This window comes from Neofelis nebulosa, chromosome 2, assembly GCF_028018385.1.
Source record: "Neofelis nebulosa isolate mNeoNeb1 chromosome 2, mNeoNeb1.pri, whole genome shotgun sequence".
Classification (NCBI taxonomy): Eukaryota; Metazoa; Chordata; class Mammalia; order Carnivora; family Felidae; genus Neofelis; species Neofelis nebulosa.
The window spans coordinates 63,937,628-63,952,552 of NC_080783.1; the positions used below are offsets into that span (position 1 = coordinate 63,937,628).

The window sequence follows — 14,925 nt, forward strand, 5'->3', positions numbered from 1 at the left end:
CTATTTTTATTATCTCCCTTCACATCTACATGCCAAACAAAGAAAAAACTTAGGACACTAGGACCAATGAGAAGCTCATTTTCACCCTGTGGGTGTCATCAATAATTTTACCAGAACAAAGGTCACAAAATTCTACTGAGAATCTTCTCCCAGCCAAAGCTACAATCTCACAGCTGTGCTGTCTTTTTGGGTTTGTGTAGAACAAATTTCTTTTTCCTAGGTCCTAATTGGTGCCAAACCCAATATTATTACATTTGCATTGACTCGGACGTCAACTTGTCCCAGGACTTGTCAAACCAGTTCAGATGGAGGGAATATCTTAGAAACCTTTCTTGTGTTTGCTGCCCTTGATATATTGAAATTTTAACATATACATATAATAATATACAAAATTTGGAGCTAAATCATAAACCATTGTATATGCAGGTTTCAGTAGAGACAAATAGAAGATACTGAATTTTTAAAGAGTTTATGGCAGAAAAACTTTAAATTAAGAAAATTTGATCTTATCATTGATTTGATCTTATTTTCTTCAAACTGAGAAGCACTGGCCCATCACCTGCATTTCAGAGCCTGGGCTGGAAGGTCAGCATAGAGTGGTATAGAGCATAGACTCTAGAGTTATCAATGATAGACTTTGGGTGGGTTATTTAACCTCTCTGTGCTTCATTTCTCTTAACCATAAAATGGAGGTAATGATGATAGCACCTAACTCCTATGGTTTTTGAGGAATCCAAATAAGGAGGTACAAAATAGACTCTTCAACTGAGCCAGGTACCCAACAAAGGCTTGACCAGCATTGGCTATTATTACTCATCACTGGAGGCCACAGTGAGGTGCTCTTAGGAAATGGTTAACTCAGTCAGGGAGAGAGAGAAAAAATAAGAGCATTTGAGAAAAATGTTGGAATTAACAAGAAGGGAGAGGAACAGGTATGGATAGCACAAAGCCGCTGGAGAAGCCACATATGTTTATTTGACTTGGATTTCTGTTAGTTTAAACCCTTAAAAAAATCATTTATCTGGTGGGTAGAGCCTGAGGTTGTTGACTGTTGAGGCCAGGGTGCAAGGGTCATGTGAGCCCTCAGAGTTTTGAGCAAAAAGGCTATTTCACGTGTTCTTTCAAGTCATCTATCTCCACGCAATTCTGGGGCTGGGTCAGGAATATCAGGGGCCTGCAATGTAAGGACTTTCCAAGAGTAATCTTTCAAATTGAGGGGAAAAGTTTAAAGTTGTTTTTTGTTTGTTTGTTTTTTGTTTTTTTTGTTTTTTGTTTGGTTTTGGTCTGGTTATGTTTTAAAGTAATTTCTTAAGACCAAGGGCTTATGAGAAGAAATGATGTAGCCAGAATCACAACGCTCTTGCAGGGTGTGGGGGGACAGGGTACCAGCGTCTTGCGCCTCCTTTCAAGGGAATCCACACCTTCCAAAGCCTGTTGAAGCCCTCAGCTGGCTTCCTAAGCCCACTGTGTGTTTGGGGTTATTGTTTTGAGTGTATTCAACCTTTCCTCAGATGTCACTGAACTGTGCTTTGACTGGCCTTCAGGGCATTGACCCGTCAGCAAATAGATAATGTTTTAGAAAAAGCTTGAATTCTGTTCAGTGTTTAGCAATGATGAAAACTGAAGTTGGAAAAGGTTGTAAAACCTTTGACTCTCCACGGTAGAGTCTGTTGTTTTCCTGGCTTCCTCAAGTCCTCGCTCACAGGTAAGTGACTTCTATTCTTTACAGCATTTGAGGACCATGTTCTGCAAGTCCATTTCCTCCAAGTTTTACTTTGTGGGGTATTGTGTTTCTGATTCACTAAAGGCTATCCTCTTGTCATGCAATAAACAGTACCATAATGCCATAATGCTTGGATAAGAACTTGCAGAATATATTAGTAATTTAATAATATATTATACAATATGGGTGACTCTTGGTTGCTGTCTCATTTATAGCAATGTTACTTTATGCATCAATTGTTTTGAGAGAGAGAGAGAGTGTGTGTGTGTGTGTGTGTGTGTGGTGCAAATGGATGAATGGATTGAATAATGTGCCCAAAGTAAAAATGCTAGAGAGCTTTTTTGTCTTGGGTTTATGAAAGTGCAATTCTGTTTGCACTGATAACCACAAATCCCATCTGGAAAGCTGGTGCTGTTTTAATACAGAACTATGCCAACTTCATCTTTTCTCCAACACCATGCTTATATCCCTCATTCTCCCAGTTTTCAATAATTTAGATACTAAAAAATATGAGCTCTGGATGTATGGCTAGAAGGGAAACATTGATTTCTAGAAACTAATTTCCATTTTTAGGTTTCTCTAGCCAGTAGAACTCACATGTTGTGGATGATTTGAACACATCAATCAAATATGATTCATGTTGAAGACTGGGAATAAGGTGTGGTAATTCCAAATGTTTTGAGGGAAGAATAGTTAACTAGATATATTAGAGACAAATTATAATGACTGTACAAAAAACTCTAATAGTGGTTATTACTAAGTTTTTAAAGTATTAGCTTATTTATAGGCTCTTGTTTAATAAAGTTTCTTTCTGTGTGCAGCCACAACCCCCACCTCACCCCCACACCCCTACCCTACCACTCCAGACTTGGCTACCCTCCCCCTGTGCCCTGTAACACTCTGTAATTATCTTTGGAGGCTGCATTTCCCTACCTGGGAGTTACCGTTCACATGCCCTTTCCCCCACTTGATTGTAAGCCCCTTGAATAATTTGTGTGTCTTCCTAGTAAGAGTAATGGTGACAAATATTTACTGATGAATTTGAAATAGATTATGAAGTAGTGTAGGAAAAAAAAAATTGCCCAGTCCGCGGTTTTAAAAGACACTGAAATTACTAAAAACAAAACAAAACAAAACAAAACAAAATGCTTGAGTTCTATTGCAAGAATCAAGTGTTAGGGTTGTGTGTTGCTTTGTGCAGATGGGAGAACTGTGCACATAGAAACCAAGACAGACTGGGAGTAACTTTGAAATTAAACTCTCTCTTCTTCTAGAGCAATTCTTTAGTCCTCCATTTAATTTCTTTCCTATGTTCATCAGCCGTGGCCCTTGGGGCTAAAGGGGCCTCATTTTTATCCCGTCTCTGGAGATGTCTTCCATGTTGTTGACACACACCATCCTGCCACAACCTGCTTATCTGCCAAGCAGTGGTTTTCTATTTGTCTTGCTCCTTAACACAAACTAATATTTCTCTCCTCCTTTTTTTAATGTTTCTTTATTTTTGAGAGAGAGAGAGAGAGAGAATGAGTAGGGCAGGGGCAGAGACAGAGGGAGACACAGAATCTGAAGCAGGCTCCAGGGTCTGAGCTATCAGCCCAGAGCCCAATGTGGGGCTCAAACTCACGAAACATTAGATCATGACCTGAGCCAAAGTCAGACACTTAACCGACTGAGCCACCCAGGATCGCCTATTTCTTTCCTCCTTTTAATGATCCTTGGGAGAAAACCCAAGGTTTGCTGGGTTTGATAACAACAAAAGTGCTCTACCTGCATTGCAACATGTCAGCAGTGACGGATATTTTAAGGGCTTTAAGAAATCTGAATTGGTGGCCAAGGAAGTGACTTCCAGAGTCAAGAGGAGCAGGAGAAATTCCGCTTTTCTCTCCAAGCAGCTCAGGGAAGGGCAGTGTGTGGTGCTGGCGACCTTGAAAGCTTTTACACAAGGAAAGTCCTGGCAAAAGAAAAACCAAGGGGAATATTCACAATGTGACGTGGGGTGGGGTGTAGGCCACTCCTGATCCTGGCATCGTACCCCTCGCTATCCCTCCAGCTCCTCAATGGCTGTTAGGGCATTTAGATCCTCCTCACTGTGTTGGCCTGGATGTGGAAAAACCTCAGCCTCTTCCTTCTGAATTCAGTCTAGATCAACATGCTTCAAAAATAGTATTTGGGAGAAAATGAAATGGAAAGCAGAACAAATCTCCCCAGAGACAATTGGAAACTAGAACACTGATAGAGTAGAGAAGTCATCTCCTAAAGTGACAAGAGTCTGGGCACCAGTGGCTTGGCTGTGTGGCACCACAAGCCTATTTCTTTTGGTCACCTGAGGCCTATCTGCCCAGGAGTGAGATGAACTGTGTGGTTCTTGCCCTTGTAAATGAAGGCACCCACTGCTTGGCCTGGAGGAATTTCTGCTCATCCCAAACAGATTTCCTAGTCCCTCTGGGTGTGGACTCTCAAGTTCTAAGCCTTATCAGAGTGTTGGCTTTTTCAAAAAGAATAAATATGATCATATCTCTATCTTGCCTAAAAGTGTATATTTGTTCCATTGCCATTGGGATAAGGTCCCACATCCTCAGTGTTAAAGATGAGGCCCGGAGGAATCCACCAGCCACATCTTCAGAGACATCCATCCACTTTTCCTCACACTGGCTGGACATTTTCTTTCTTTCTTTCTTTCTTTCTTTCTTTCTTTCTTTCTTTCTTTCTTTCTTTCTTTCTTTCTTTCTTTCTTTCTCTTTCTTTCTTTCTTTCTTTCTTTCTCTTTCTTTCTTTCTTTCTTTCTTTCTTTCTTTCTTTCTTTCTTTCTTTCTCTTTCTTCTTTCTTTTTCTTTCTTCTTATTCAGTTCTGCTGCAGCATCAATAGTCATACTGGTGTCTTGAAGTCACATTTAGCAACCTTGGTGTAATAGCCCATGGTGGGCACTGACACTTTGTACTCTTTGGATTTTTTTATTTGTTCCTGACATGGCTATAGAACTCTATCTCCTCGTGCTCGCTTCGGCAGCACATATACTAAAAAATTGGAATGATACAGAGAAGATTAGCATGGCCCCTGTGCAAGGATGACACGCAAATTCGTGAAGCGTTCCAAAAAAAAAAAAAAAAAAGAACTCTATCTCTTCCAGTTTTGACAACCTCAAGCCCCCCATGGCACTGCTTACTTATCCCTCTTTCTGAGGTCTGTCGATGTCCTAGGTTCTCTCAGGGAATTCATTCAGGTGTTGGTCTCTGTCTCCTTTCTCTCCTCCCCAACAGTGTCTTCCAGAATATTGTTGCTAGTGTTCTTTTTTTTCCTTTTTTTGTTTTTAATTTTTTAAATTGTTTTTATTTATTTTTGAGAGAGAGAGAGACAGAGCACAAGTGGCAGGGGAGGGGGGACAGAGAAGGAGAGACACAGAATCCAAAGACGGCTTCAGGCTCTGCGCTGTCAGCACAGAGCCTGATGTAGGGCTTGAACGCACGAGTCATGAGATCATGACCTGAGCTAAAGTCGGACACCCAACTGAGCCACCCAGGTGCCCCATTGCTAGTGTTCTAACATACAAATATCTGTGATGTATCTACCAATAAAGGTCAGGAGACTGTCCTCTGTGTTGATAAGATTACACATTTTATCAAAGAAAAGAAAACTTCAACCTTGGATAGTTATACAGAAGCACAGATTGTCTGCACATAGACCACATGCCATTTAGCAGAGAGGGACAGTGGTGTTGGCATGGACAATTAAAAATCTTGGGATTTTCACAATTAGGTAATCAAGGTCTGCCAGGCAGTGCTTAGAAATCTTGATTTCCAACTTTTAATTCCTAGATTTTCTAAGTTTATTGGAAGACCATATTTCTGGAGGACTTGAAAATTCTCAAAATGTTTCCAAAGAGATTTTTTTGGAGATTAAAGTAATTTACTTTATGAAAATACAGAGTAAAAATGAAATAGCATGCATGGTACCTTATTTTTAATTCTGAGTTCTTTTGTGTTAAAGTAAAATTTTGTTATTGTAAGTTAAGTTACCTTAATTAAAACTTCCTGCATCATATTATACCCAAGAACCCTTCACATGCTTCAGGAAGCTCAAGACCAAATTTCTAATTTAGGTGTTATAGGTAACAGCTGAGGGAATAGAATTAGATGATATTACATCTGCTTATATTAGTGGGGAGAAATAATGTGACAAAACACCATAGCCTTCTTAAATCATGGAATGTACCAGGTGAGGAGGAAGACACATTCTTGTGACCCTGTGAAACAAACTTGTTTATCACTGAAAACTAGATTCCCACTGTGTTGCTAGGGTTCCAGAAACTGGCCAAGATATTCTCCATTATCTGCTATGCCTCCCAGGATCTTATCTAATAAAAAGGGAACTAACCAGTAGGAAAAAACATGGTCTAATAATACAAGTGTTTCATTCTACATTTATAATGATACGAGACAATTCATCTAACATCTCATTGTGGAAACAGTGCCTTTCCTGGAAAATATCACAAGCAAGGCTTTTGTTTACTCATTCTAGTAATTTTGGTATCTCATTGCACTTTCCCAAACTTAGCATTATAAAAATGCCATTGTCTTTGTGAGTGTATGCAAGTAATAAACTGTTTCAACACAATGGCCTTCAAAAGTCATTACTGCCACTCCTGAACTGGGCAGAAATAAGGCAACTAGCTTCCATTTCTGATTGAGCAAACCAACCAAAGTTCCAAGAAGAAGCAGCTCTAGTATGCAAGGACAGGAAAGGATGGATGTTCCAGCTAAAGTAAAAGAGCTAATTTTTCCTTTACTGGCCTTTAAAAAAATCGATTAATTTTTTACTCAGGTGTATTTGACATACAAGATTGCATAAGTTGAAGGTGTACAACTGGTTGCTTTGATACATTCGTATACGTCTATATGATTACCACCATAGCTTTAGTGAACACCTCCATCATGTCACATAATTATCATTTCTTTTTTATGGTGAGAGCACTTAAGATACAGCCTCTTAACAATTCCGAAATATACAATATAGTATTGTTAACTATAATCACTATGTTGTGCATTAGATCTCCAGAACTTTCTCATCTTCCAGCTGCAAGCTTGTACCCTTAAACATCCTCCCAATTCCTCCACCTCTCAGCCTCTAGTAACCACCATTCTACTCTTTATTTCTACGTGTTTAGCTTTTTTAGATTCCACATATAGGCAATGTCATACAATATTTGTGTTTCTCTGTCTGGCTTATCTCATTGAACATAATGCCCTCAAGGTCCATCCATGTTGTCAACAAATGATAGAATTCCCTTCTTTCATATGGTTAAATAATATTCCATTGTATGTACATGTATATATACATAGTTTTTTAATATGCTGTGTATGTGTGTGTATACATATATATGTATATACTACATCTTTTTTTCCCATTTATCCATTGATGGGCATTTAGGTTATTTCTATATCTTGGCTATTGTGAATAATGCTGCAATAAACACAAGAATGTGGATATCTCTTCAATATCCTATTTTAAATTCCTTTGTGTATATACTCAGAAACGGGATTTCTGGATCATTTGATAGTTGTTATTTTTAATTTCTTAAGGAACCTCCATACTGATTTCCATAGTGGCTAAACCAGTTTGCATTCCTCTCAACAGTGCACATGGGTTCCATTTTCTCCAAATCACCGCCGACACTTGTTCTTTCTTGTCTTCTTGTGATAGCCATTCTAACAGATGTGAGGTGCTATGTCATTATGGTTTTGATTTGCATTTTCCTGATGATGAGTGATGTTGAGCATCTTTTCATGTACCTGTTGACCATTTGTATGTCTTTTTTAGAAAAACATCTATTTAGTTTCTCTGCCCTTGGTTTCTCTGCCTCTTTGCTTTATTCAGGACTTCAAAGGATTGAATGAATAATGTCCATCTGCACTGGTGAGGGTAATCTACAGATTCAAATGCTAATCTCTTCTGGAAACACCACCAATGACATATCCAAAAATAATGCTTTGCCAGCTATCTGGCGTCCCTTAGCCCCCTCAGATTGATACATAAAATTAACCATACCACCAATCTCAGACAAAGTCACTCTGAAACCAGGATAAAAATGAAACAAAGCAAGGCCAGTCTATAATTTTGCTCATGCACAGGCAAAAATAAAGTCATTGTGCAAAAATACCAAACATCCCTCTCTCTTGCTATATAAGTGACTATTTCTTTACCCAATCATGAAATTGCTCTGGCTTTCTGACAACATTCAATCTAGAGCAGATGCCTACTTTCTTGAATCCTCTCCCAAATCACCTAATTGAAGCCCACTTCCTATGATAGGTTCATCCTAAAACCTTCTTACTGAGACACCCTGTGGTCCCTACCATGTGTTCTCCCTCACTACAATGAATAATAAATTCAGATTGTTCAACTACAGTTGTGTTCCCAGTGGTCTTCTGCTACAGGTCAATGCTACAGGGAGGAAATCCATGCTATGTGTGAATTTTTGTGTTTGAAAACATTACCCTTTAATAGTAAATTAGAGATCACAAAAATCATTGCATTGAGAAAGAAGCAAAATGCAAACAAACCTAATATGAAAACAAATGTACGGAATTGGTGGAGGAACAGAGACGGAAAATGAAAAGAGTAGGTTGGTTGACCATCATTCTCTTCCTTAATAGAGGGTGCCTTACTACAAGCAACCCCAGAGGGAGGGTGGGAAGTAGGGCAGGGGAGAGAGTCTCTAGGCTTGAAGGCCAAAAGGAACTTTAGCTGTCTTCTCCCTTTCGACCAGCTGATGTACAGACTCAGTTTCATATCATTTTCATACTAGTCCCGCAAGGTACATCTTATCACCATCACCATCACTGACTTGAATGATGGAGAATTCAGAGCCTGGAGAGAGGTTAAAAAATGTTTTCAACAACATGGAGTGAGACCACAGGATCAGTGAGACTCTGAAGTTCACAGGCAAGACACTACACCACTGGGGTCTAAATGTTGTCAAATATTTGCACACCAGTGGAAAGAAACCTTTTTAAATGAAGAGCTAAGCCAGGAAAAAATAATTGAAGACTGATTTTTTAAAGTCTTATTTTAAAATTAGGAGACTCAGTATTATAAATATTCTGAAGATTTATTTTCTCATTATCAAAGAATTTCTTTGCTTTCTGAAAAACAAATTTTTGTTAAAATTTCAAAAATGAGGGGCGCCTGGGTGGCGCAGTCGGTTAAGCGTCCGACTTCAGCCAGGTCACGATCTCGCGGTCCGTGAGTTCGAGCCCCGCGTCAGGCTCTGGGCTGATGGCTTGGAGCCTGGAGCCTGTTTCCGATTCTGTGTCTCCCTCTCTCTCTGCCCCTCCCCCGTTCATGCTCTGTCTCTCTCTGTCCCAAAAATAAATAAAAAACGTTGAAAAAAAAATTTAAAAATGATATAACCAGTGAACATTGCATTCTCTGCATTGAGAATATATTCTCAAAATACTGAGCAAATTTTGTTGTTGAATAAAAGAATTTTGAATCTGCTTCATGTAGTTTTTTTATCTTTACTGACCTCATAAACTATTTAATTAAATAATATTTCTCACTCTATTTCTTAATGTTGAATTTATCTTTAAAGTTTATTTTTTAAAATCATGTTGATAGGTACCATTACATTGATAGTACCTTTGATATGATGTCATGAGAAGGGTACTTTATCTCTGTGGTTTTCCTCCCTAAAATACACAACCCATATCTAATCCTGAGAAAAATATCAGACAAGTCCCACTTTAGGAGACAGTCTACAAAATAGCAGTTCAATACTCCTCAAAACTGTCAAGGTCTTCAAAAACAAGGAAAGTACAAGAAATTGTGAGAGCCAAGAGGAGCTTAAGGAGAGATAATGAATCAACATAATGTCTTCCCTCTACATCTTCACAATACTTTGCATTGTTAATCTTTGCCAGTATCTCATTTAAAGGGTTTAGTGTTCATTGCCGATCATTACCCAAAATCTATTCATTGGAGTTGCAGATAATGATTTCTCTAGTTTTATAGTATTTTACAAATCAGTAATGGATATTGATTTTTGTTGAATACTTTTTCTGCATCTATCAAAATGATCAAGTTTTTTCACATTGAACAATCATTGCATTCCTGGAATCAACATTGTTCATTATGTTTTTTTCATGAACTGCTGAATTATACTTAACATATTTAACAATTTTAAATCTATTTTCAAAAGTAATTATAATTCTATTTTTTCTTATATCATTCTTGTTTGTTTTGATGTCAAGTTTACACTTGTTTTGTAAAATGAGTGGGTAGCTGTTCCTCTGGTCCATGCCAGACTCACCATATCCTCGATCTAGGAGTTGCATTTACAAAGAAGCACTGAAGGCTACCGACCAGTATTTAGGTGTAGTTGGTTCAGTACAGTGACCCAAGAATGTCACCAGTTGGTTGTGTAGTGCCAGTGGTTTTTATTTTTACTCATGAAGGAAGGAAGGAAGGAAGGAAGGAAGGAAGGAAAGAAAGAAAGAAAGAAAGAAAGAAAGAAAGAAAGAAAGAAAGAAAGAAAGAAAGAAAGAAAGAAAAGGGAGGGAGGGAGAGAGGGAGGAAAAATGAGCAGAAAGAACAAATAAATAAAAAGCAACTATCCATTCATCAGATAGAGAAAGCCATAATCAATGGTTTGGCTTTATTTTTCCTAATAGTTAGGCTCTTTCATGGAGTTATTAACCAATTAAAAATATGATTTTTAGTGAAGATTTAGATTGTTAGTGAAGGTTATTTCTTGTACCAAATTGTTCTTTCATTTGGCTATTTTGTTTAAGAAGAGAAAAAATAATTGCAATGATTATTTTGTTTTGTAGGGCTATTGGCTGCAGATTGCAATTACCATGTCTGACTCAGTAATTCTTCGCAGTGTGAAGAAATTTGGAGAGGAGAATTATGGTTTTGAGTCAGACAGATTATGTAAGTGGCCCTTTTCTCTTACTGTCTCTTATATAAAAAGAGGTTAGAACAAAAGTAGACAAGCTAGTGAAGTTTCAAGGGGCAGAGAAAAATCAACAATATGTAGAACCATTACGGGATGCATTTCTTACCCACAAATCTGTAGTTCTCTCCAGAATCTGTGTTATGGAATGTCTGAAAGTGCTAAGTAAAAATGCACAAAGTGTAAATGAAAGTATCTCCTCTACAAATAAATGGGTAAATGAAAGTATCTCCTCTACAAATATCTCTTTTTTAGTAGAGTAGGGTTCCAGCATTGGTTATTATTATTGCCTTTATTCAGCTGTTATAATTGATTATAGTAGTAATAATTTAGTGGGAAACTATACTAAGACAGTGCTGGTTAGAATGAGACAATGGGAAAGAGGACCTGTAGCACTAGCACCTAACATCTAGTGAGCGCAGGTGATTCCAAGCCTTTATTATTTTTTTAAATGAATTCTATAATTTTACATCTTGCAGAAGAAGAAAATTAGACTTGAATAAATTTTTTTAAACTTGGCAAAGATCACATGACTGATAATTGATGGAACCATCATTCTAATCTAGTTCTATCTGATTCCCAAACCCAAGATGTTGATCTCTATCTATACTCTAATGCCTCTTTACTCTTACTTACATTAATTAAAATGTCAGGGAATCAGGATGTGCTGTCCCATGGTGGTGGTTGACCTTAGCACCCTGAACCCCTTTCCCTTTCCTTCCCTACACCCATGACCCTGCACCCCCACTTTCACTTCCTACCCTCCATCTGCTCTGACCTAAGCTGAGGAAAATTATATCCAGCTCAATCCTGTGGTTTCTACTGGCATGGGAGTGTCAACATCATCTTATTGTCTAGTTAACTTGTAGTCTTAATTTTAAATAGATAAATTCTGATGTTTCCAAGGAGCCAAACAATAAATATCCATTTTACTTGGTAATTCAAAAAAATTAGATTTTCTTCAGCGAATTTAAAAATGTTGGTCTCGGGGCGCCTGGGTGGCGCAGTCGGTTAAGCGTCCGACTTCAGCCAGGTCACGATCTCACGGTCCGTGAGTTCGAGCCCCGCGTCAGGCTCTGGGCTGATGGCTCGGAGCCTGGAGCCTGTTTCCGATTCTGTGTCTCCCTCTCTCTCTGCCCCTCCCCCGTTCATGCTCTGTCTCTCTCTGTCCCAAAAATAAATTAAAAACGTTGAAAAAAAATTAAAAAAATAAAAATAAAAATGTTGGTCTCGGGCTGCTAGCATGGCTCAGTGGTCTGACTCTTGATCTCAGCTCAGGTCGTGGTCTCACAGTTCATGAGATCAAGCCCCAACATCAACAAGGCTCCATGTTGACAATGTGGAGCCTTCTTGGAATTCTCTCTCTCTCTCCCCCTCTCTCTCTGCCCCTCCCCGACTTGTGCATGCTCACACATGGTCTCTCTCTCAAAATAAACAAATAAGCTTAAAAAATGTTGGTCTCCAGTTGATGCTCAGAAAATACCAATATCTCATACCTTGTAGAAATATCTAAAAATGTAGTCAAGCCAGTAGTCCTGAACCTGAAAGGGTATCTTGTGTAATATGAGAGACACAGAGAGAGAGAATTAAAAAAAAAAAAAAAAAGAAAGAAAAAAAAAGGAAATAGTCATTTTGCAATGTTCCATGAATGAAATTAATTTGTGGGAATGTTTTCCCAGAGAAAAATTATTAATGACTATGTTTCATTGTGTCATTATTATTAACTGCTTTGTACATTGTTTTCATCCTGACAGATAACAATGATAAGAATTCAAGGTAAGTGACTGTTTCAACAATGCATCATCTTTTCTAGATTAACTTCCTAATATTCCTTTTAAAGGTACAAAGAGAGATAATATTTTCATGCACATTGTACTTCCTATAAAATGGTATAGGTGATCCATTCTTTTTCTCTTTAAATCATTGCTGTAATTTGAAAAAACAAACAAACAAGCAAAAAACATTGCTGTAATTTGATTTCAGAAACTGTTTGGAAGATCCCTTCTGGATTAGGTCCAAATCTCCCCTGTGCACCCAGAAACATCATAGAATTTCTAACCTAAATGGGCAGAGGTGAAGTTGGACAAGTAATATTTCATGAGCACAGGGGAGGTCCCTTAACCCCAAATTCTTTCCATAGGCAAATAGTAGAACCCTAAAATTTAATTGTTAGATATTTCTCTTTGGTTTAAAAGTTTAAATTCTCATATAAAGCAAATGTCAGCTAATCATATATTGGCATGAGAGTAGGATTAGATAGAGTCTAACTTAGAAGACAGAAGGGAGGTGCTAGGCAAGTTCCTGAAAAACAAGTGGTAGTAAGGCGGAGGTTGAAGCTCTTTAAGAAATTTTAAGTAATTCACAGCAGAGAGGGGTGGTGGATGTGGTAACAGCAGTTTTGGACTAGGAGTAGTAAGGTCAGCCTGGGCCTAGAGGAACCACACTTTCCTCACTGGAGGGAAAAAAGATGAAAATGGGTGTGGGTACAGATGAACAGCAAAGAGAGAATCAACAGGAAGGTTGAGTGAGTTCTTTGGTTTTTAGAGGAGATGAACATTTTCTGTTAGATGTGGTAATGTAGAATGAGAAGATCACAGTGAAAGTCTGAGAAAGCTGTGGAGGGAAATGGAACAGTCTATAGACAGATGAAGTACAGTGTTTTGGATTGAGTTAAGGATGGAGACCATATTCATTCATTCATTCATTCATTTCATAAATATTAATTAAATGCATACCAGGTGTCAGACACTATTACAGGTACTGAGGATACAGAAAAGAACAAACTGGGCAAAAATCTCTGTCCTTGAGGAGCTTACATTTTAGTGAGGATGACATGATAAGCACCATAAATAAATATAATACGTAGCATGGTAGCTAGTGATAATCTATCACTGTCTTTCTAAGGAAAAAAAAAAAAGCAAACATGGAATGGAGATATGAAGTGATGTGGGGAGAAATTTGAAATTTTAAAGGCTTTGGCCAGGGAGGGTCCCATTGAGAAGGTGACTTTTGAGGGAAAATCTGAAGGAGATGAGGGGGTTGGCCATGCAAGTATCTGAAGAAAGAGCATTCTGTCAGGAGGAAACAACAAGTCCAAATGGTCAGAAATGAGAATAAATTTGGCATGAACAAAGGTCAGCAAAGAGGCCAGGTTGCTCGGGTGGAGAGAATTGGAGTGCAGTAGGAAGAGACAAGGTCAGAGAGCCAATTGGCCAGACCGTGGAGGGCCTTGGACTTTTCAGCAAAGACTTGGGATTCTACTGTGAGCTGGAGGGGAACGTCAGGGCAGCTGACTGCTAGGCATGGCATGTGTTGGCATCAGTTTACACAGTGAAGAGGTGGTCTTGAACCTCTTCAGGCCCCACAGCCTGGTTTCAGGTGGAGAGGGGCAAACAGTGGATGGATGCAGAGATGAGGGCGTTTCCAAAGATGGAGGTGGGGAAAAGGATTGAGGATGATGGTAAGAGTGTGGTCCAAATGGCTGGCAGTGGGAGCTGGGATGCATGGGGAAGGAAGCACAATCTTGATAGGTTTTTAGCAATTGAAAATTAATGAGGGTTTAAGGAACTGCAGATCACAACTGAGATGACAAAATGGTGTAGAAGGAGAAAGGAAGTGACAAAACAGGATGCATCGTCAGTCCCAGAGTGTCAAGGGAGTAGTTTCTGTTGAAAGAAAGGTCCAGGGTGTATCCATGAGGATGACTCAGGTGAAGTAGAGATCCCTGGAGTCGAGAAGGTCAAATATGGGTTAGATATAACATTATGAGAAGTGAAATGAGTAAGAAATACTAAGGAAATATGATTTTATGGGAAGTATAGGAGTTGTTAAAAACTTTTCCATCGTATAGGTACTATTTAATGTAGTTTTAAAATTTTTAAGTGCTAGAAGGAAGCTTTAAAGCATCTAATCCAACCACCTCCACTTACCCACAAGGAAATGTGATAGAAACAGGCTGAGGGTCAAGGATGAAGTCCAATAGTTATTGCTAATATAAACTGGGAGTATAGAGACTTTTCATTTTCTCTCAATATCTCTCAGAAAAACCTCACTGACTTTCTGCTCAACATGAAATAGAGCTATACCAAAATCTCTAGAAGAGGTAAATCTGAAAAATAAAAGTTTGTTTTTAGGATGCCCGGTTTGGCAAGAATTTCTCAGTCAGTGGGGACTTTATTTCTTACTAAAGGATGTCTCATAAAATCACCACCTATGGAGAATTTCTCTTTGTTTTGGAAAGGATGGTCTATA

General features: G+C 38.5%; 1 protein-coding gene and 1 non-coding gene across 6 annotated transcripts in view; both read left to right on the forward strand.

Moving 5' to 3' along the window:
- The first annotated feature begins 1,250 nt into the window (after positions 1-1,250).
- Positions 1,251-14,925, forward strand: part of ABCB11 (ATP binding cassette subfamily B member 11) — a 91,779-nt gene continuing 78,104 nt past the window's right edge. For 2 of the 5 annotated variants that reach the window (XM_058714873.1, XM_058714872.1), the window contains exons 1-2: positions 1,292-1,705; positions 12,429-12,450. Coding sequence is in view for 2 of the 5 variants with exons in the window: in XM_058714875.1 (XP_058570858.1) it covers positions 10,577-10,652; positions 12,429-12,450 (98 nt within the window). In the remaining 3 variants the exon portion in view is untranslated. Of the gene's footprint in view, positions 1,706-10,549; positions 10,653-12,428; positions 12,451-14,925 lie in introns of those variants that run through there. The other 3 variants (XM_058714875.1, XM_058714871.1, XM_058714874.1) reach the window with 3 other exon arrangements.
- LOC131505780 (U6 spliceosomal RNA) lies at positions 4,715-4,823 on the forward strand. Its single transcript, XR_009258555.1, has one exon. It is a non-coding gene; the product is annotated as a U6 spliceosomal RNA (small nuclear RNA).